This window comes from Ammodytes marinus (assembly GCF_949987685.1).
Source record: "Ammodytes marinus genome assembly, chromosome: 1".
NCBI classification, from domain to species: Eukaryota; Metazoa; Chordata; class Actinopteri; order Uranoscopiformes; family Ammodytidae; genus Ammodytes; species Ammodytes marinus.
The window spans coordinates 32,311,278-32,336,063 of NC_137230.1; the positions used below are offsets into that span (position 1 = coordinate 32,311,278).

Consider the following 24,786-nt stretch of genomic DNA (forward strand, 5'->3'; position numbering starts at 1 on the left):
GTTCATATTATGCAGGACACGGATATGTTAGCTTTTGAAATTAAAACATATGTCTCAAAGACTAAGATGTACGTGCAGATTTTACTAGAATTTTATGACAAATTACAGTCCCACAATCCAATCCAACATGTATGTGTCATTTTCCTTCAAATCGTAAAGTAATTTATTTTTATAAAAATAATATAGCCTATGCCTATATTTTTTTTTACAAGTTACATAACTTTTATGTAATTCATGCCTTATATTGTTGGCATACAGTGTACATTTGGGACACCGAGTCATTTTTATCGGAAATGTATCACTTTTGGTTTGCTATAGTAAAATCTTATTACCAAAATGTGTATGTAGTATAGCTTTTTTTTTAACAATGTCTTCAAGAGTTATTGAAGAACGCTGATATGGCATGTGCAGAATGAACGATAGTAGCGTAAAGAATTGAGATTGAAGGCCTGTATGTCAGTGGTGCGACCCTTTGTCAGCACTAAAACTGGCATTAAATCCAAGCACATGGTCTTCAAGTGTGTGTAGAATAACTTTTTTATTATCATAGGGTGAATACTTCAGACTTCTTCATAGATAGTTGTCACCGACGTTCAACAGGACATTTGGTATTGTACACAGTATTTTTGTAAACATAGTCCAGGAGAAGCCAGGGTTTCATTCGTGTGTGACAAAGTGGCCCCCGGGTTAACACTGAATAACATTTTTTCTCTAAATATTTCATCTTAGCTATACATCAAACACCATGTTATGACAGCGGACAGATACATTTAAAATACTTTACATTCACGTTTTTTATTATAAACAATTTGATAAATACAAGAGTAGATATAACAAAAGAATATATTTATTTTATATTTATATAATTTGTATATCTTTATATATTCCACATATTTTCGATTTTTTTTTCTTTCCCGTTTTGTGGCTTTATTCCTTTTCAGCAAAGGGCCTGTTATGTTTCAAAGTAAAAAGTCAACTTCATTCAAATAAATAGAAACACAAAAAACATTCTTAGGGGGAAAATGTTGGCACTTCTATGGTGATGAATAAGTGGAACATCACAAGATATGTATCAAATGAAAAAATGTATGAGTTATCACGCATGTATAGTTAGCGCATAGTTAATACACAGTGCAGTGAAAGAGGCATTTTGACCTCCATGTACTGTACACTAACAGCATGGTTGGCAACAAAATCCAAACGCACACACACACACACACACACACAAACAAACACACACACGCACACACAGACACAGACACACACACTTTTTCTCTCTGTCTCAAGAGAAAAAAAGCCACAAATATTCCTCAAAAACACTGAACGGACAAACAATGTATAAAGTAAAAATCACACAGCAATAATACAAAAACAATGTAATAGATACGCCATTTCTTTTGCTGAATTTTTCCCCTTTGTTGAGCAGCCAGGCCCTGACCAGCTCCAGCCTTAAGTTAGTGCTTCTTTAAGATTAAGGCCTTTCAAAGCATAAGAATGTATATGCATGAAGACTGCCTCAGTTATTTTTAAAGCTTGGGAGTGATACATGCAATATTCCCTTGTCTGAAACAGTAAAAAATAATATGACACAAAACCTTTATATCGAGCCTGTTTACTATCTTGACCTTGGGGCACTGTCACAGGACCTTTATACTCTTTGACGTTGGGATATACAGTATCAAAGGCCTCGCTCTAATGCAGAGATTGCCATCCACAAACTGTGGTTTTGATTTAGTGGGTTCCTGAGTCAACACAGTTTATTTTTGTTTCTTCCTGTACAGACTGTAAGAAACATGAAGTGTCTCGCTTGATAAGGCACTGACACAGATAAGCAAACTCCGACAACATAACGGAAATCTTTTTTTTTTTTATTTAATTTTTTTTCAACGTAAAAAAAATAAATAATAAAATGCCTAAAGAAATACGTTTTCAAATGTAAATATTTTTGGACCTCTTTATATAAGGAAATGGGATCGTTTTGGTTTTTAAGTTTAGTTTTCTGTCCCTTCCCGGAGATAATAGTCACATCACCAATGATACAAAATCATAACTTCAGTTAGGAATATTTAGAATAGTAGGCTAAGGCTATACTTATATATCAAAAAACCATGACGACGTCCATTGGCAGATAACAGTACATTTTCGCCATGGGGTGCCCCAACCCTCTTATGAGCTGTGGAGTCAGTGGTATTGAAATGGTAACAGGGCCAAACTCTGGGATCAAAGTGCTTAAAGCTACAGTTGAAATCAAAGGGCCCAGGGGGGATTAACGAGCAGAGAGAAGAGAGAGAGAGGGAGGTTGGGAGTGTGTCGCTCTCCTCGTCTGTCCGTCTGATTCACTGGTGGCACACAGGAACTCCAAACACCAGATGTGAAGATGGATAAGGGAATTCTGGGTATTGTTTTCATCAGATGGCCATCCAATGCTTAAGCTGAAAAATAAGACAGTGTTGGGTCGGTTATGCGACTTACCGGTAATAGCAAAAAAATGTTTTATCCCATTATAACTGTATTGGTCAATGTTTCTTGAATATTAACCGATTCTTTGCTAAAAAAAATCATTAAGAGTATCTGTTATATCCTTATGCGTTGTTTTTAAAGTCAAGGCCTACACACAAGTATTAACTTTTATTCATTATCTATTATCTCTACTGTCTTTTTTTAACCTTAGGCTACTGTAGATCAAATTAAAACTGTAAGCAAAAAGCACAAACATTCTCCCTTACTTTGAACTGCCGCACATTCCCTTCAGCCACCAAATGATATTCATGTTCTGGGGTGATGCAATAGGCTATTCTCTGAAACACAAGTAAGTACAACACATTTTTTGTAACACTTCTTACACAACAAGCCTCTCTCCCAGGCACACACACACACACACACACACACACACACACACACACACACACACACACACACACACACGTATATACATACATACATATGTATATACAGTAGAAAACACTTAAATCAATTACTTATAACACATTACAACACTAAAGACACTTTTACATTTTCCTAATGGGCTTTATCTCCAACATAAAATGGCAATGCATTTTGGAACCTGTGAGAAATCCTTATCAAGGAACTTCAAACATGTCTATTTTGTAACAATGATAAAGGACACAACCTAAACCCAGTTCAACTTTGAGTACCAACGGGAATTGCCAATGGGATTTGGCGATTGTGAGGCTGACACTAGTGCACTGCTGAGGGATGAAAGTGTCTCTGTGGAGCTTTGATGATTACCCCATCATAAACTATCACTGCTTTGAAGCAATAATTTCCCCTGGAAGTGTCATCGCAGAGAGAGAGAGGTACGTTCACTCATAAATCAGATTGCCGGTTTTTAAGTTTCATTGAAAAAAAAGCGTGCCTTAAGGTCACATTTTTACTGTTAAACAGTGACGGCATTTGGCTGCAGTTTTGCGCAGCAAAAGTGCACTGTGTATGTGTCATACTATTTTATTTGGACCATATGATATATCTAAGTAAGAAACAGTCACTATTTAGTGCTTTGGTCATTCGTGTGAACTCCGCGGCTGATCACAGAGTTGGCAGTTCGATTTCCACCTCCTGCCCAGATCTTATCAGAGACCCTGGGGAAGTTACTAAACCCCAAATTGCTCCCAATGGGTGGCCGGCGATCTGTGTGTTAGCACGCCACCATTACTATGTGTGTGTGTGTGTGTGTGTGTGTGTGTGTGTGTGTGTGTGTGTGTGTGTGTGTGTGTGTGTGTGTGTGTGTGTGTGTGTGTGTGTAAATGAGAGTCTTGGAATCTTAGTCTAAGGATAAAAAGCGATATACAAAAGCAGACCATTTACCATTTTATGACTTCATCTTTAGTGATCAACCTGGTTGTAGATTGAGTCAATGTATGACCATTCAATCATCTGAAGTACGTTTTTGATACTGACCTCTTTAAATGTTCCTGACAAACTGAAGAATTTATAAATGGCGTAGACAGGGACACAGAGCATGGAGGACATGGCCACGCCCCAGCCCACGTAGTTAGCCCAGCCGGGGAAGACGTAGTCATCGTACTTCAGCCCTGACGATTTCACCGTACTGGCTATTACCACAAACTGTATGGGACGAAAAAAGGCAATACAAATGTTAGAGTGCCGCATTTAGTGTTCGCAATATAGTGCAGTGCTCATACCAAAACATTAGGGAGAAATGGAATATAATTGTTAGGGTGTAGTGTTGTGTCGTAGCATTATTTTCTCAATCACATTAATCATCTCCTATGTTATTAGCACAATGGTGCTTGATGAAAACGAGAACATGTTGTTGTTGCACTACATTCAATTGGCAATCTCAACAAGGTTGAGTACTATTTTATAATACAAAAGCTTGGTTAAATATAATGGTGATTCATTTTGGACATGTCACTTTTTATGACAATATGGAATAACAAATCTTCCTCTCACAACCCTTGTCACTATGAAATATCTGCTTTTATGCAGGGTGTAGGCAGCAATATATCAAAGAGGAGGTTCATAATGAGTTTAATACACATGGCCAGTAGTGTATCAAAAACAAGTTAACCATAGCATATTAATTACGAAGCATGCTTGAATGAATGCCACCTTCATATTCTTTGCAAGCTTTTGTTGAATACAGTAAAATAAACCATAAACTAATTTTAATGGTCAATTCGTCTTGTGTTCTGTCTATAGGATCTGACTTAATCCCTGTCAAACATAGACAGGCCAATGTAATTACTTTTAATGTTTTTTTATTGCTCTCACCAGCAGAAAAGCGGGGCTGACAAACTTCCAGCACAGCCTCCAGTAAAGACCGGGCTTAAAGCCCATCATCCGCTCAATGTCTTCACTGAAGCGGTCCACACCTGGAGTGAGCATGCAAAGTTACACATCAAAGGTTAATGCGGATGATAAAGTTATTCACACACACACACACACACACACACACACTCACACACACATGTAAGTTATTCACACACACATACAGTATATATATACTGTATATACACAAGCACACACACACATTAAACACTCAATATTTATGGACTACAGTAAGTTCTTTGCACACTGTCTCACTTGTTGAAATAAATGGTAAAAAAATGTCAGAAGACCTTGAGCAGACATAACTCACACCATGTCTCTTTGGCTTAGAATTTGAGAATGTACAGAAGCTACGGTGGCCTTCAAGGACAAGAAGCTAGTTACTAAAGATGCCTCAAGTCTTTCCATCAACATCAAGTGATGAGGTGAAGATGTATTTAGTTATTTATTCTATAGTACTTCTTCTTTGTCTTCCAACAAGTCTGTTCTGAAAAACACAAATCTTACACACCGCACCTTTAAACAGGATCTTTTTGTTTTTGTCCGGGTTGTTTTCCTGTAATTTAACTGTCCCCTTTACAGGGTTTACAGATGGTGGTGAGATTGACCAGGCTTCCTAAATGGGCCTAATTGCCCATGCATGCCATAGTGTGAGTTAATGTGCTTTGTGCTATTTACTTGTTTTTTGCTGTTGATCTTACTCACCCCTATACTGCATATGTGAACAATGTTACGATGTTCTGCCTTTGTATGTGTTTAATCTTGGTGTTGAGTTTTTCCTTGCTGATTATAAAGAACATTTTCACCTGCAACATTTTTGTGTGTGTGTGTGTGTGTGTGTGTGTTTTTCTTAAGACTGAGATTATGGCAAGTAGGTAAGAAGGGTTGAGTGGATATAAATTCTTTTTTTTTAACTTTTATCTTGCTCATTTCATTGTCATTTTGTAATGACATATGACATTTAAGAAAATACATTATATTGATAAAGAACTGTTGAATTTCATACCGTAGAACCACGACACTCCGATGCACTCGATCAACACAGCAAACAGTATAGAAGTTCCTGCTGCGTACTTATCCAACAGGGTCAGCACGTAGATGCCACCCTACAGACAGGGAAAGAGACAGAGGTTATTCATTACGTGTGTGTGTGTGTGTGTGTGTGTGTGTGTGTGTGTGTGTGCTTGTGTGTATGTCCGTGGGTGTGTGTGTCTTTTATCTTCACACTGTACAAAGTGAACATTTGTGTGGGGTCAGTAAGTAATGGTCTCTCAGTGTATTGTTAATGCTAGTTTAGCATGAGTTGACATCTGACTCTCACATGGACAAAAAGTTAATTCTTTAGTACATTGAATCATTCATTTATTTCCCGAGTGGTACAACCTGTGTCATGTGGCACGGACCTAGCATACTGTAAGGCAAAATCATAAATAAATAATACACTTTTTTTTAACGATTCGCTTGATCCAATTATGGGAAGAAACCATGTGAATCACTAACATAATACTCCTCCGTCTCAAAAGTCTGTATTTTCGTAGTCGTTTTTCTCCTGGCGTGTACAATGTGATTGAATAGGGACCACAGGGGGAAATTACTCATGTGCTTCCTGGAAAGAGCTTTAATTAAATTGGAATGTGTTGGCAGAGTTTGGCAATGGTGGGGGTTTTCGATTTCTGTGGCATTTTTTTAAGCAATTGTTTCTGAAACAACAGATAATTGAGAGTGTAGTAGAAGGCTAAACCCCTTGAGATGAATAGTCTCATTTTTCGAGGGGGTCCTTAACACATAGATACAGGAAATAAAAAGCACACAATACATTCACACATACACACAGCGCTCCCAAGCTTAACTACTGTGGTCAGATCAGTGGTGAAATGTTTAAATCGCCCATTTTTCATATTTTGACACTACATGACATTCATACTTATAGGTATATAATCAAAATTACAATATTGTTGTGTGAGTTGTTCTTTTAACACATGCATATCTTAATTTTTCTAAATGAATAAACTTTCAGTAGTGTAAATGTATAGGAGTTTAAAAAGCTGATACTGACATTAGTAATGCAGAGCAGGGCGATCAGGAAGGTGCCAAAGGCAGTGGCGAAGGTGAAGACCTTTCTGTTTCTCTTCAGAAACTTAAAGTCATCTGACAGGCCAGTGATGACGGCCTCCATACCTCCCATCTGGTGGAAACAAAAAGACATTAGAGTGAGATCCCTTGGGAGACAACACAAATAAATTGTGATCTTATGTAATTGCTGCACTTCTAAAGTATATGCATAAGTATACTGACACAAACTGAACCTCAACTGACTGACAATAGTTATGATGTATGGTTATGTATTGATAAATAACAAGAAATGTGAGGAAAGAATAGCTCAACACAAATTTACTAACACAATAATGTATTTGTTTAAAGGCTGTGAATGACAACGTAACCTTTTGATACACTGCTTTATAATATGAACCACGGCGTATTTTAATTCAAGTGTGGCATGGGCAAACGGTAGTTGTACACTCTCTCTCACACACACACACACACACACACACACACACACACACACACACACACACACGCACACATACTGTCATGGTCTTCTTCTGATCTTGTAAGTTGAAGATTGAAAGACTTCATGGACATATTCTTCCAGACAGGAGGTGACATAACTTTGCTTTGTTTATGTAGCGCCTGTCTGAGTCATGGGGCGGATGCTTTGTTTTGTTAAATAACTGCTGCTTTCTACGTCATAGAGGGAAACTTATGTTGTCGCAGGCCGCACACTCAGTCACTCTGACCTCACTGTAGCAATTACTTTTCTATTGTTGATTAAACTCAACAACCTGACCACATCATCAGTTGTGAAAAATCCTATCTGTTTACAGTTGTATAACCAAAGAGCCAGATGTCCATTATCATCCACTTTACTCATTGAACAGTTGGCAGTATTAATCCACGAATGATTAACCATTTAAATGAGTGTCACTTAACAGCCTACTTTAAAATGGCCCAGAAGCCTAATAATTAATTTTTTTGAATTATTAAAAGGACAAATAAATAAATAAATCTGTAGACGTTGATTCAGTCCACTTGAAACATTGGACAGGGTAATTTCCATGTCATAGCAGACTAATTGTTGTCATGATAAATTGCTGTAATCTCACATCTTTCAAAGCAAATTGGTGCTTTGGGAGAGGGGACATTACTGCACAGTTTCTCAGAGATTAAATGGCTTCCAGTGAGGATGCAATGAACATTTTTCCCCCAATAAATGTCAGGTTTAAAGGGCAACTCAGCAAAGCTACTAAACATGACAAATCGGTATCACTACCATGTAGAAGGGGTCTTGACGTACAATGTAGCTACCTATACCTTTACCCTGCTCTGTTCTGCTAGTGCAGGGTAAAGGTAGCCCTGGTTCAAAAACGGGAAACACCACCTCAGAACTCCCTTCCAAATACTGTACATTTAATCAATATTGAAGCCCTGTGTAAACCTTCATACACTGTTTGCATGCATGTAGTTAATCAGTAATATTCACCACTAATTTTTTATCTTCGTATAACCCCTCGTATAACCCCTTAACATGTATGACCCTCTAAGCATTAACATATATTTTGCAAACTTGAGCATCTTGTTAGTATCGTGTTAGAGCAGTGGTTAGGACTTACCGAGCTGTCAATGCCCAGAGTCAGCAACATGATGAAGAACACAATGGCCCAAAACGTTGATCCAGGCAGTGTAGAAATGGCCTCAGGGTAGATGATGAACACCAACCCTGCCCCTGTACACACACACACACACACACACACACACACACACACACACACACACACACACACACACACACACACACACACACACACACACACACACACACACACACAACAGCACGTTTAAGTTATGGCTTTCGAAGAATTCATACAAAGTTTGTATGAAGAACATTTGCAAGCATAATCAAAAATGACATCACTAAACAATTCCATTGAAAAGTGTAAAGGAAAAGATACAAAATAAGGGCATGCGATGAACTGAGTTTCAGCAATACACACATTAAAGGGGGTCAGTGATGGTTGTAATAGTGGTTGTATGTGGAACAGCAACACTTACCCTCCGTTGCCACATCTTCTATCTTCACCCCGTGTTTGAACGCCATGTATCCCAGCACAGAGAAGATGGCAAACCCTGAGAAGAAACTGGTGACGCAGTTTACTGTGCTGGTCAACAGAGCATCCCTAGAGACAGGAAACACACAACAGAAAAGAGTTAGAAAGAAACTGTCTTTATATTTGCTTTTCATATGTCTACTTGGCTGAGAATTCAATAACTTATCTAACTTAACTTTTTTTTACAAGGATTATTTTTTAAATTTGTTCACGTTATTAGACAGATTGGAAAGACAGAGATGAAATGTGGCAAAGAGGGGAAGACATGCAGAGGACCAACCCACAGGCCGGATTCGAACAGGGTCTGCTGCGAAGAGGACTGAGCCTCTAGGGGGGGACACTCTAACCACTAATCCACAAGCGCCCCCTCAATACATTTATTTTTGACAGCTAAAACAGACATTAGTCCTGAATCTTTTGACGGATATGAACATGTAAAAACAAACATGGCGCGTGTTTGTGTTACTTGTGGCACATCAAGATATGTTTCCCATCCAGGTTCATTATTTCAAACACAAAATCTGTACTTGTTTTTTTCTAAAATCCCTGGCTCTTCCGGGCTGCTGCCTTTCAGATTTATTTGACTTGCCACTGAGGGCATAATGCAATTTCCACCTTCCAACAGTCCACACGCACATCTCTCAATGGGACATGAACGAGGAGGGGAAAGAAGAGGCCCTGTTTGGGGTTTGAAGAAAGTTAATGAAGTGAAAGCACACAGGAGATGAGGGGTCCCTAATGCTTATAGCATATAGCAAAGCACGTATGTGGAAGTTGCAAGTCTCTGCGGTGACATTTTGCATCATATATCAACCATTTGGAGATGATTTATTGTAATTTTACATTTTAAGAAGCACATACTACGGAAAAAAAATATATTTCAGCTTAATCTGTTGTATAGATTGTGTGTCGCTCTAGCAAGGTATGTTTTGTCTGCGGGGTAGAGGTGTGGGTTGTTTGCCACCACGATATGTTACATTTACTTTTTCGCCAACAGCATCTTCCACTGCAACCTATTATGTGGAAAAAGATAAGGCCAAGCTCTTAACCTCATCCCCTGCTATTTTTTTTTCTGAAGAAGAGCAGCACTTAGACAAACCAGTCAACATTCGGCCTTTGGCTATTTATCTGGCAACCCTTCCTGTGCCTGCCTATCTGTCCTGACAAAACACCTGGTCAATGGGGTCAGCTCAACTGATTAGCATCCCCCTCTGATGCTTCCGTGATCCAGTTACATGCTCGAAAAAGCCCAGCGCTCAGAAAACAGCAGGATGTTATGTCGCTGTGGGCTTGTTTGGGATTATCACAAAAATCTAAAATAAAAAAAAAGTCAGTGTAAGCTCATACCTGTAGCAGTTGTTGTCGAATTTGTTATAACTGGCGAATGCGATGAGCACACCGAATCCTGCCCCGAGTGAGTAGAAGATCTGGGTGGCAGCATCAATCCACACCTAAGGCAAAACAAATTATACAGAAACAAGACAGCTTTTGAATTCCTAAGATAAAAAAAAATAATATCAAACAGACATTATTATGTTGGCCATAACTTCCATTTGGGTCATTATTTTGAGCAACTTGTCTGACTTTTTTTTTCTTCCAACCGTGCCAGGGCCAAGCTTCCTCGTGTATCATGCTTGCTTGAGCGTGGTACTCACACAGCTCAATAAAAAAAGACCATAACCGTCAACTGTGCACCTTTAAACACCTTTCATAAGCAATGGTTATTTGGGGGCTGTGGTCTTCAAGGGCCTCTTAATGTGAGAACTTTTTTCCCTCAGCCCGTACACATGTACTTAAGATCAGCAACGAAGAAGATTTGGAGCTTGGGAAAAAAATGCTTCTGAAGAATGAATGCTTACAATCAGTCATGCACATACACCCAACATGGGAGGATTTAGCCTTTAACCCCTCAGAGCATTAGGTACTCCACCCATATGAATTACAGTTAGACAGACTCAACCAAAACAGACTGTATCGTAAATGTTACTCATAACGGTCTAACGTAAATAGATAAATCAGTAAGTTAACACACAACGAGAGGTCAGCAAATGGCACAAAAAACATGTTTGGTCTCTTCACAATTGAAACCTTGGATTTCATACTCAAAGTAAGAGTAATTCCTTTCCTTTTAAGTGACTGCACTGATAAAAAAGGTCAAAATATCTCTCTGATGATTTTGACCTCCATCAAGCATGCACTGTCTCTATTCTGACCTCTAGATTGTTGAGCCTCTTGAAGTCGATGTGGAGGTAGGCCCTGATGCCGTCCATGGAGCCTGGCAGAGTGATGCCTCGGATCAGCAGAACAAAGAGGACCACGTAGGGCATGGTGGCTGTGATGTATACCACCTGAATACACACACACACACAAAGCGGATAGGTCAATCATACATACAGCCGCCATTTTCATAGAACCATTCCAGCAATAAACAGACACAGTATGTGGCAGACAGTATATACTAACAAATGAGACAGGAAATACCCAGTGCCTCTCCCGTACTGTCCATGAGTAGGAAGGTTATGTACTACAGCAAAACAAGAAATACGGTATGTACGATTTGTAGTGGGTTTGATCAAAACATAATGTTTGCTAAACGGTTAGGTTACAAAAAAAACCAAAAAAAGACATGTAAACAAACGGGCATGCCGTGACATGACAACATTCCCGTTTATCTAGGCTGTGTGTTAACACTGGGTTTCATCATTGACAGAAGAATAGTCTCCAGTTTTCACAATGTTTATCGCTTTTTTGAATCAGTACAAACAGTCTGTACTAAGCTGTTGACTCAATGTCCCTGTAACAGAATAACAGCTACACAGTCTTGTAAATTACGTCATAAAATGATTTGCATTGTCTACGCTTTTAAATCAAAAGAAGTACAGATCCAGAAAAGAGAAAGCAGCTGTGGATGGTTTTGTTTGCTGGTCCAGTCTTGTACCTTCCCAGATGACTTGACTCCTTTCCACAGGCTGAAGTAGAGGATGAAGACCACTACCACCAGACACAGGGAAAGCTCCCAGCGAGGCATGCCCAGATCCCCTATGCCCCTACTGTTATGGAGATGCAACACACCCCGTCTAGAGGACACACACAGAAAATACATTATGAAACATGATATCCAGATGATATTCTTTTCATTCTGATGCATTCTATCCTGAAATACAAGACATTTCTTCTTTGATAAACCAATAACTACTTTGTATTGTTAACAAACAATTAAACTGTGTATTATGATATGATAAATACGGATGAGAATTAACCCGTAAGCCATGCATTTTGCAGCCCGCCCAGATTGTGTTGCATCTGGGTGGTCAGACCAGCCCACAAACGCTGTAGGTGCCTGGGGTGAAGATGGGAGATGAATTATGGAGGAAATGCATCACAGCATTCCACCTTCAACCACTTTCCATGCATGTTGCTGTCATATCACCTCCGCTCATCGTTGGAAAAGCATTCCCCTCACTGACTTACAACACACTTATGTAAAATAAATGTCTTTACACCTAAAGTTAAGCTATCCATCTTGGTAAAAAAAAAATAAAAATGTATGGTATTCCGCTATTATGGGCCATTCTCCTCCAGCCAGACACTCATTGAGTTTTTAAGGTGTTTTATTATGACACAATGAAACAAAGGAATACTTATTTTCCTAGCTAAACATTATGTCCAGCTGCAGATTCATTCTTTGCAAGTCTGCTCATAAAAGTGGGAAGGAAGCTCACATCGGGTCAACGTAGGAGCAAAATCCATGTACTGCTTATTTAACATTTCTTGCCACTTTGGTTAAAATACGTGGTTGTGAATATGTTGTCGTATCATCTGGTGACAGTATACGCCTAATAGGTCTGTGAATGTTTAAGAGTCTATGGAACTAAACTGAAAAACCAAATCAAGAACTGAGTGACTTTGCCCACTCACTATTCTGTGAGTAACTGGCACTTTGTGAGATGTCTCGCCAAAAGCTAAGAAGCACCGGTGTAAAACAAAAAACTGTGTCTGCCGCAACTTGGGACTATTCCATCATCACCCCTCTCAGTGGCAGTAATGGACTGAATCCTTCTTGCACCATGGTCGGTGCAATCCAGGAATTGCTCCAGTAAGATCCACAAAGTTGAATGGACAACATGATTTGATGCTGTTCATTTTGATGGTGGACATGAAACTGTAAGCTGGCATTTAACAGTAGTGTTAATGTGAACGTATAGTTATGCCAAACAACAATACAGTTCTTTCTAAAGGATAGGAGTAATAATACCAATCATAACACATGCTTGACGGATGTTTTGCGGCCTACAGTTCAGAACAGTTTTGTAAGAATATATTGTGAAAAGTAATTTCTTTATCATAGTTTGTCACCTGAACTTTCTAACACATGACAGTACAATCTACTGTAGCTGCAGCACAGCCATGATAGCATTTACACAGTGGACCTTACTAAATATTTTCTCAAGAAAAAACCCAATTAAGTCTGTGTGTATGACGTTATGAGTTGATAAACAGCGGAACTGGATTGGATCTGATACACAAGTTGCTTACACAACAGCCAGACAAGGGAGAAAAAAAGAAAAACAAAACTCAGGAAAACCCAAACTATAATATGCTCTGAAATACAGTCTTAAGGGACCCGTGAGGATCTGTGAAATTCCTCTCCAGACTTCACTTATCTTTGGCTGATAATTCAAAGCTATTAGGTCTTCGGGGAGAGGGCAGATAGCGGCGTGAAGACATCAGTTTATTTGGGGACGGAAAAATAAGAGTCTCTATGCTCATGACCTGGAGGCTTTGTGTTGGTGTATACTGTATATGTGTGGGTGTGTGTGTGTGTGTGTGTGTGTGTGTGTGTGTGTGTGTGTGTGTGTGTGTGTGTGTGTGTGTGTGTGTGTGTGTGTGTGCGTGTGCGTGTATGTGCGTGTGTGTGTGTGTGTGTTGTAATGCCCGAAGGCCTACTTGTTCATCTGATAGTATTGATAGAAGTGCACTGCCAGTAATGGTCACTATAACATCAATCCAGGTCCCTTTGGCCCAGTTATACTCTAAACACATTTAATCTTATCGACTCTCGGGCAAAGCTGGTTATGCTTGCGTTTCCTAACACTCAATGTTGCCATTAGCTGGTGCTCTGTGTATACTCCAGGCTGGCACACTATAGTGGTGCAGGCTGCCTTGTCTTAATGTTGGTTACAGAATAAGGAATTGGGCATGTGAAATATACACAAATAAAAAGGACTACAGACTCGGTAAAACAAAACACAGCTGAGGGCACCTATCTAATTTCCAACTTGTTTATTTAATTAATTACGAGTGATTGTTCGTGTGTATTTTAAAGGTAATCCGTTCGACCAATGTTAAATTGTCTGTGAGATTGAAGTGCAAGCAATCGTCTCGAGTGTCTTTGTAATTAGATATTTTTTGTTTAAACAGAGGGCCATTTATCAAGACTCGTTAACCTTGACATTCAATCAGACGTGGTTACCTCAGCCCAGATCTACAAAAGAAAAGGATATGGGTGAACTGAAGGAAAGAAGTTGGTGGTGTCCTTGTTATTTCGCAAACATGCAAATGCAATGCAAATTCCTTTTATTTTTATTTTTATTGTTTAACCTTTGGTGATATCTACACTTGAGAAAATGTAAAAACAAAACAAATTATGCCATGGGTGATAAATGAGTAGTATATTGTGTCAACATCTGCATATACCTATTTGTTTTCATGTTCATGTAATTGCATGTTTTTATAGTGTAGACACACCACATATTTAAAGGCATGTTTGTTTGTAATATGGAATTGGAATTGACTGGCCTAAATTAATTTTTGACCCTAATTTTAGGTCCAAATTATGCTCAAAAATATCTAGTTTGTAAGATGTATTGTCCTACCATATCGAAAAACCAAAAGTGTGTTGAGCTGTTCTGAACGGCCACACACCTCCACCCACACACGGCTGCTAGGAGTGAACGTGTGACTGTCAAAAAAGTTACATAAAAATTTTGGCAGCACCCCCTCCCATTTCTGATGTCAGAAAGGTGTCGAGGGATAGTTTTCAAACCTGTTGGACTATCCTACAAACACTTCTTTTAAAGCATACTGGCAGCTCTGTGAAAAGAACCATCCCAAGTGCTTCATAATTTGTCTGCCGTTAGGAGAGGAGGAGATACACCATTGGGACAGCTTGATTCTTTAGAGTAAATAGACGTGATGCGGTTACTTTGATCTCCGGAGACGACTTGTCAAAATTAATCACGGTGAAATGCCTAAAGCTCTTGTTTCCAGGTCATTATTTTGGCTGCCCTCACTTAAAACCCTTTTTAATTCTGCCTCTTGCAGACTGCAGCCCTGACACATGATTTAAAATGCAACTTTTCACATCACTCACGTCGAATCAGGTCGAGTGGAGTGGAGTTTGACTCTATTGTTAAATTCCCTCGCGTGATGTTAAAGTAACACCTGCTTGTTCTTGTCGGCTACAAATACAGTATGTTCACTCTATTCATTTGCCGGTGCTACATACAGCAGTGCGGTGCAAACTGTAATTTGTGATAGGAAAACTTTTACAGAATTTAGTCTACAAATTGGAGTGGGATCCTGCTGTGACTGAAGTTCATGAGAACCTTTGTAGAAGATACAGTATGACACCATGTGGAATTCTTTGATCAGCTAAATTGCTAATAATCTGTATCAAATTGCCCTTCAGGGATGAATAGTAAATTGCTCTAGTTAGCTGTTGCTCCTTACGTGATAAAAATATCCTCTTTTTACTCCTTTCACTAGTCAAAGTTCTATGACATTTTCTGTAATGATGGACCCACAGATCATTGTAGCCATGTTCTTCTGTTATCCCTAACCCCAACCAAGGTTTTTAGCATCTTTCGGCTCACTGTTTTGGTTTTGCGGTCTGCATATTTACTGTTATGTTCACTCTATTGCATGTAACATGCTGCTTTTTTCAGCAAAATAGCTCACAACCACATATTGCACACAGCAGGTTGAAAAACAGAGCTAAAAGTACAGTCAATATTGGACTTACATTCATCACATGGCCAAACTGTTTGCTTTGAAATGTTTTATTACTTCCTTCACATTGGTGTTAGCAAATATATCATTTAACATGTACTTTAAATACATTAAATAGCAATGTGTGATCACACAAACTAAGGTTATGTGTTATCATGAATGTACTGTAAGACTTAAGTAATAAATGGGCAAAAAAATTGAGGCTCTGAGTTATACTGCACATTGTTTTTTAGTACATTGGTATTATGCCTAGACCACTAACTAGCAAAGCACACCAGCTCAGGTATAAACTAATTATGTCAAAGAATGTTCCGTTTCACAATTTGTTTCACAGTTAAAATGTAACTGCAAACTAAGTATGTGATGGCTGTAGACAGAAGACTCGAGAGGGGGCTTTTATGGATGTCAAAGAGAGTAAGGGGTGAAGCAAGATAATTGTTGATTTAAGTCTGCCTCACTCTCCCCATGCTGAGCCTTGGCAGAGCTCCTGAGCTCGGAGCTAGCAGTGAGCAGGGGGCTTTATTGTCCCCTACAGAGCGTAACTTCTTGCAACATTTGTCTTGAAGTAACTCTATTGTTGTAGGCCTGTGTGTGTGTGCACATATACTGATTTTCTTTCGATGAGGGATCCTTGCCTTTCGGTTTGTATGTCTACCATTCATTATTGCTATATTTTAGAAATACTGGAGGGTTTCACTAGGTTGGAGCTGTCATGAAAATCCTTAGTTCCCTATTCAAAGTAATTGTCTCTTAACTTACTTAAAGCAAATATGAGGAACTTTTCAGTTTTTGTTGATTATAGTGGCCTCTTTGAACAAAGGCTGTAATGTTTTTACGACACAGGCGCCTGCTGTCCTAAAGTTCTCTGTTGGCGGGCGCGTGCATTTGTTTTGGAAGCGAGTGAAAGAGAGACCACAGGATGCACAGAGAGGAGCTAATGTATTTATATGTGGCTATGTCAGATTGTTCATGGTTAATATGACGATGATGAAGCAAAATAAACTTTGATTCAGTACCGTTCATAAACACAGGCTTTTCTGGTCGTGGATGGATTTATCTTAAATTCAGGGCGAAAGCAAAGACCTTAATAATAACTACATCATCGTAGCGTTCTTTTCACTGATGAACTCGTTTGCTGTTTGATGTCATTTATGATCGCCAGAGGAAAGATTGAACTATTTCATAAATATTAAAGAGTTCCTCGTACTCTCTTTAAAATATCAAATTTAAGGGGGTTCTTGGAAGTTGAAATCCAGGAATAGTGATTAAATAAACACACTATGGAAATGCAGCCCGGCAGAATGGGAGAAGAAGTTTAACAAGCTAAATTATTTGCCAGGGATGATTGCTAAATGTATTTATGTGCGTCACCCTTATCGTGTGTCCTTCTTGTACTGTCCAAGTCCCTCCACAGACTTCCCTTGGGCAGCACAGTCAAGTCTTCAGAGAGGCTGGGCTGGGGAAAGAACTGGCTGTCTTTTGATGTATAAACAGAGGGAGACTTTTTTTATGCACTTCAAAGGGTGCATTTGAACTTTCTATGTATACACCTTTTTTACAGTGCACACACTTATGGCTGGGTCATTTAGTTGGGAGGCCTCTGCTCTCGTTTCAGGGACCAGTCACACTATTTATATAGTTATGTGGGATGTATATACTGTACCATTCTTATTCATAAAACACTCCTAACAAAACAAAAAGCATAATTTCTACGTGACAGTGTTTGTTGTAAGCCTAATTGTCATAATCAGTTATAACGTGCCACAGTTAAACAAACATCTACAAATAGACAATGTATAATCTTACAGTCTGTAGTACAGTAAGACAGTGGCTACATTAACATTGCAGGCCAAAGCTTTTATCTTTTTTGCAATAATATTACTGTTATGTTCCTCTTGAAAAAAAGGTCACTATAAAGTGGTTCTTCTGTTACATCTATTTCATGAAGTTGCATGCAATGATCGACACAGATCCCTATCTATGGAAGATTACTTAGGCCAGCGTGAGAAAAAAAATGAGAGGAGGATTTTTTGCACTTAATAAAGTTGAAAGAACTCTTCTGACAGATCAAATCCGGTTAGGGGAGCGACTAATGCTACATCCTTGGAGTGTAACAGTCAAGGTGAGTTTTTGGAGTGATGCAACGTACAAAAATAATATTTCAAAAGTATTCTTAAAGTGCCGCATGATGTAGAAAAAAAACGTAACCCCTTAAAATGTGTTCATCCCTGGCTTGAATACTCTTCCTTTCCCCTATCTGATGTACAAACTGACCTGGTTTTATTTCTGTTTTATCTACAGCTGCCCAATTTCATCCCTAAATATCTCTCATTACATCGGTCCATTTCATCACTGAATTTGGCCGACCTGATTGTGTTTACCTGCTCGATTCAAGCAATGCTGCTAAGGCTTCACAAACTTTTGCACATACAAAAGTTGGCAAATAATTTGTTTTATCTCTTTTAACAATTGATTTCCGGAAAAGAAAAAATGTTGAATTGATAAACAAACATTTGTTATTTCATATAAAAAATACTGGTATTGATACAAATAAATTATTGATGGTTAAACTAAATACAATTTCGAATAGGCTCAAGGGGTTCACATACTTTTAAGCAGCACTGTATGAACACATGAATGTGACTTTTCGTTAATGACTCACTCATAGTACTCCGCTGCCGGGGTGAGCTTGTACTTGGCGTAAGACGTGCCGTTGCCGAGCACGGAGCCGTTGATGGATTGTGGGTCGGTGCAGTTCTCACTGTTCCAGGGGTTTCCACACTTCTGCCAGGGCAGGTCTCTGGTCATGGAGGAGAAGAGGTAGTGCAGGGACCAGGCTATGATCACGTTGTAGTAGAAGCCCACGTACAGCGCTATGATGATCACAGCATAGCCCACACCTGAGAAAAAAACAAGACATATCGGTGAGGTCAGTTTACGTCCTTGCTTTCACAGTCATTGTTAATCAGTTATCAGTTTTATGTTACATTTGTGTTCAGTGAAGTAGGGGAAGGTGGGGTGATTTGTGCATTTTGGAAGTTGCAAAACCCCTTGTTTCTAGAAAACTGTGGAAGAAATTGGAAATGTGACCACATATTTAAGAAGAGCCATCCATTTGACTCATCCTGTAAAGAAGGGAGACACAAGGAATAAGATATAAGCACATTTAAGCTCAAAAAACTGTGTTTTGCCTTTCAAAGTAAAATTTCCATGATCAAGGTTTTTTGATTATTGTGTCTGAACAATTATAGACACGTTTGAAAACATTTGACACATGTTTTAGTGCTTTGGTATGCTATACTTTGAGTCTATATAGTTAGCACAATGTCAACCCTAAATTGCTGCATCATGCCTATTATCCAAAATTCTGGGGATGGGGTGATTTGTGCGCAAGGGCCTGGGTGAGTTATAAGTAAGTAAGTAAGTAAAATGTATTTATAAAAGCACATTTATGACAGTTTGCACTGTCCAAAGTGCTGTACATAGTGCATTCAGTAGGTAAACAATGAAGGTAAAATAACAATAACCAAAATAAAAGACGTAAAGCCCATACATCCACATAAACACAGATAGTAGTGCAGAGGTAAGTAAGTAGTGCAGGGGTTAATGGGGAGGAAACACCAGGGTGTACATATGGGTTTCGAGCCTTGATTTAAAGGCAGAAATGTAGGGGGAATCACATTTGTCAGGTGGCAGTTGGTTCCACAAGCACGGAGCAACTAGTGCAAAGTACATTTCTGAGAGTTGTGCCAGTGGCATGGCTGTATACGCTGGTCACCAAAAGAAAGTGATTGTCTACAGTAGCTCAGAAGAGGGTGACATCTCAATTCCACTTAACGACACCACTGATGAGAGTTCAGATGGCCAGAAAGATGATGATGGTGACTTTGTCATTGTGACACAATGACGCACAAATCACCCCACTACGTGGGGTGATTTGTGCGACAAGACAACTTTTTTTCCGAAAGCTATATTTCTTAAACAGTTTATTCCAGATCCAAAGTTTTTATTGCCAGGGATGCACAACATCCTGAAATATATGTACATATTTGAGTTGGAGACATAACTGTCAAGGCCTGACTTTAAAATCACTTTGAGTAAAAAGTTGCACAAATCACCCCACCTTCCCCTATAATTAAAATCAGCCCAATACAAAATTCATTTAAAGGTGGGGTCAGCGATTCTGGATCATTTCAGTTGTGAAGATCACTTTTTGTCAAAATCAGTGAATGTCTCCTCACGAGAATCTCCAGAATGACCGACTCCACCTTTAATACACACCCTCTTTAATACACCTTATTAAGAATGGTTTCCAAATTGTTTGTTGTAATACATTCTGCAACCCAGTATTGCTGATTTGGGCTGATACACTTAAAATAATGAAGGATGTTTTCTTTATTATATCTGATAACATTGAATCCATATTTGTTTTAGGGACTCTCCACAAACAGTAAAACAGAAGTGATATGTATCACACCAACAGACGTAGCATCTATTAGCTGTGTGTGTCTATAAATGAAGAATCACCTTAAGTAAGGTTATGTGCTATTTAAGAATAGTTGATCGGATAAACGGTTGTCATTTGGGTTCACTATCTTATCCTCACAATGGGATACATGTCAAATTCCAAGTAGTGTGAGCATGCATCCACCTTTCCATACTTTATTTTTTTGGTCCGTTGTAGGATCAGTTGTTTCGTCTCTAGAATGTGATGTCTTAATATGAAACCACAGAGGCCATAAACCCAAAACTCACTGATTCTATGCAGGAACAAAAAAACAAGCGCTCCTTAGTTCTGAAGCCAACAAAAGCAATGACTGGCCCTTATGTAGTGGTGCCGGCGGGGGTACAGTATATGTGACGGTATTTGCATCAAATAATAAATAAGATGAATAAGGGAGACCAGTACAAAGTAGGAGGAAGTCCGGTCTCATGTACCGCTGCGGTAGTCCAGAAGAATTTTTGTTAGATCTGTATTTCACTTTGATCTACTTAGGTAATAGGTACTTTGCTAATAACTGGCGACAAGGCTTCACATTAAAGGAGATATCGGTCATATTGCTAATGCCGATTTATATAATAAACTCTATGCAAGCTTTGGTTTTAAAGTTCACACAATATAAATCTGTCTGTGAGTTTTTTGTAAGATATTTCTTCGGGTATTTTCACCCTTTTATTTGACAGTTGGAAAAGGGGAGAGAGAGAGAGAGAGAGAGAGAGAGAGAGAGAGAGAGAGAGAGAGAGATGGAGAGAGATGGAGAGAGGGAGAGAAAGAGAGAGAGAGAGAGATGGAGAGAAAGAGAGAGAGAGAGAGAGGGATGACATGCAGAGAATGGTCCGGGCCGGATATGAACCCGGGTCCGCTTTGAAAAAGGACTGACTGTGTGCTAAAAGCTTTTAACAGTGCATACTCTGTCCTGTTTGATTTGAGATTTTTCTTTGTGTTTCCAAAGTATGTTTTTTTAATAATCCAATGGATTGACTTGCAATTTAATTGACCCAATACTACGTACTTGAGCATGCCACGGACACAGGGCCAGGTTTGGTTTTGTTTCACTCATTTGAAAATCGACATTTGCAAAGAACGCAGACGGGGGTGTAAGGTTGGATAGAGAGATCAGTAAAACACAGAGAGGTGAAGCAAGAGGAAGAGGTGATGTGACGTAAGGATTAGTCGCAAGTGACACTAGTGAACCTACGAAGGGTAAAGGACAAGAACAAAGGGATGAAATGAAAGGGCAAGACTCCGCAGAGGAGCACAAAAGACGCATTAGTGAGGCTGTAAGCAGCACAGTTTAAGAGGTTGCTGGGAGGAAACTGGCAAGCAGGTTCACGTGTGTGTGTGTGTGTGTGTGTGTGTGTGTGTGTGTGTGTGTGTGTATTTGCGACGTAGCTCACCTTTAAAGGCAGGGCATATCTTCCAAACTGTAGCTGCCCCTTGCCTGTTGTACTGGCCCAAGGCAAGTTCCATGTAGAACAATGGCATCCCCGCAATGACCAGGAAGAGAATGTAGGGGATCAAAAAGGCACCTGGAGAGAGAAAAAATATAAAATTTCATGCTTTTCATTTTTTAAAGTAAAGATAGCTCATATCCTGCTAGGCGTGATTCATATGTTGCCTATATAGTTTAAAGACATGGTAAGACATTTGGTTTGAGACATTATAGGATATGCGCTTAACACGGAAATAAGTCTTAGACAAAACAAAATACCACCAAAGAAAAAAGGGAAAAACAGGGGGGGGGGGAACAAAAGTGTTGGTCGGCACAATGTTGGAAAAACAACACACCACCCGGAAGGCCCACACACAGCTATTTTCATGCTGTGCCTCAGTAAGCACATTCACATTTACCAAGCGAGGAAATGACCTCTCATAATTGAATTGTTCTTGACATTATCCATCACAACTGACACATTATCTCCAGTAATGAAAGCGTTTCGCTGAGGGCCACTGAGTGAGTTGACCCCTTCGGAGCACAAAATGTTGATTTTCACCACGTGAATGGACACACAGGCACGGGGGAACACGTTCTAGTGAGCGCTCTGTTGCCGTATTGAGTGTTGTTGAAGGTAAAACAATACTTTTTTTTTTTTGGTTAATGTTTCTCTTACTACAGTACAGCTTCAGTGTTCCAATGGTTCTGAAATCAGCGGAAGTTCCCAATCTGTTTACTGTCATATTCAGACATACATATAGAGTTAACCTGAGCCCAGACAGCTATTTTTAGTAAGACCAGACAACCAGATAAATAAACCTCAAAGTGTACTTTGAACTACATGAATGTCAGACCCCCCCGGACTATTTGGTCTGGCCCATGTATAAGAAACACCAGTAGACCATCATAATTTACACCCTTTCTTTTCTTCCTTCTCTTAGCATTCCCCTAAATGTTGTGTTAGTTTGTCTAGATTTTAAATTAGCATTCGTATGACTTTTAATTTTATTTCTAGTAGGTTGTCTTACAGTGGATTATTTATTATTATTATTTGCAGATGGCGATGGTGAAACATGAAGGAATCATCTGACAATATGATACGTTACCGGTCAGTTTAGGACATAAAGCGGCTTTACACTTGCCTACACGCCTATGTGAAAGAAGACATTTCTTCATTGTGTAAGATCAAACACTTTTTGAAAGAACAGAACTAGGTGGGACAATGTTAAAGCAATACTAATCTAATACGTGCTTAGTTATTTTGCCTTACTTTTACTACATTTGAAAGGAAAACTGAAACGTATTTAACTTAAAGTACTGTACAACAACCTGTTTGTTAGCTCACTACAGTTCACCTTCAGTTATTGATACATTTAAGGATGGTAAATACTATCAAGTTAAGTCAAGTGCTGAGTGACTGGACACAGCTAAACTCTACCAAAGCATCTTGTAATGAAAGTACTCATACAGTATGGCAGGAGATATCCTCTTCCCATGAACTATACAGTTAAGTTGTAGATGTTATACACATTATCCCTTTTCCATGTGTGTGCTATGCCTCAATAAAATGAGGTATTTCCTTCATCATGGAATGTTAATGCACTCTCCCTGTTTATACACCTGGGACCATTAAAAAGTCAATTGAATGAGATTAAGGGAACTAAAATTAGACACAGCGACATAGGAAAAATAACTATAATCTAATCTAAATCTAGGCTAAAAATAGCAGTGATGCAGTATTTGCTCTGGTAACACACATTGGAACATTTTAGGGTAAGAATAGAAACGTTTTGGTACCTGACCTCTTGATAAAAGAAAGTCATGGAGCATCAAAGAAGAACAAAATACACCATTTTACTGTGAGGAGTTACTGTAACTTGCAGTGAACCTGAACCCACTCACGCATAGTATTTTAGTCTTACAACGAAAGCCCTATTTAGTCTTGTGAATTCCAATCCTTGCACGAGTATAAATCTTATCAGAATTACACGTTTACTCACCTCCCCCATTTTTGTAGCACAAGTAAGGGAATCTCCAGACATTGGCCAGGTCCACCGCAAAGCCAATGACCGACAGCAGAAAGTCTATTTTCTTGCCCCAAGTTTCTCGGTCGTCCTCCTCGTCTCTGCCGGGAGGACACGCGAGGTGCCCGGGCGAGGGGACGATGGAGGAGCTGGTGTACTGGACGCCATTCTGGTCCTTCACCAGGATCAGTTCCACCTCTCTCTTCTCCAGATTGCATTCTTTCAGCGGGGCCACCGACGAGAGCTTGTGCTCGGGCAGAACCTGGATATTCATCTTCTTCTAACGAGGCGGTGCGTACGGAAGCCCCCCCACACACACAGCTGGCCCGGTGCTCTCACGGCTCACAGCTGATGGCTCTCAGTCGGTGCGCTTAGATGAAGACGGCGGCAGTCTCCCGCTGACAGACACCGGATAACCGGGGAGTTCTCCACCGAAAGTGACGCCTCCTCCGCGCACATGGGCCTAAGCAGAGGGAAGAGGGGGGAAGCGAAAATGAGTTTTGGAGAGGTTTGGAGTCCGTGCGCCAAGTGCAAGTTAGAGTGAAGTTACGCACAGTGAAAAATACAGGTTAGAAGTCACATTATTCATAATTCAGCTGACATACTTAAAAACTATGTTAACACTATTCTACTAAGATAAAACAGTGTATCTGTAGCGCACAGCAACAGGCAGGCATCAAATGAGAGAGCGATTACTTCTTTACGTCACCGCGCGCACTGACCGCATTGCGCGCTAAACATTAAACTCAGTCAAACAATAACGTAAAAATATAAATAATTATTTACAAGTATCATGGTAACTAAGGCCATATAAAGGTCCGTAACTAAAAAGACAAT

General features: G+C 39.4%; 1 protein-coding gene across 1 annotated transcript; it reads right to left on the reverse strand.

The window, feature by feature from the left end:
* Positions 1 to 558: 558 nt before the first annotated feature.
* Positions 559 to 24,223, reverse strand: slc6a2 (solute carrier family 6 member 2; the record flags this gene model as incomplete). The annotated part of the gene is made up of 14 exons (XM_080052495.1): positions 559 to 2,432; positions 2,727 to 2,798; positions 3,919 to 4,086; positions 4,756 to 4,856; positions 5,819 to 5,918; positions 6,869 to 6,997; positions 8,484 to 8,596; positions 8,923 to 9,047; positions 10,326 to 10,429; positions 11,192 to 11,326; positions 11,917 to 12,055; positions 18,652 to 18,889; positions 21,888 to 22,019; positions 23,926 to 24,223. 14 exons carry the CDS (start codon positions 24,221 to 24,223, stop codon positions 2,409 to 2,411), a joined length of 1,878 nt encoding a protein of 625 aa, XP_079908621.1. The 3' UTR covers positions 559 to 2,408.
* Between the last annotated feature and the right edge of the window lie 563 nt (positions 24,224 to 24,786).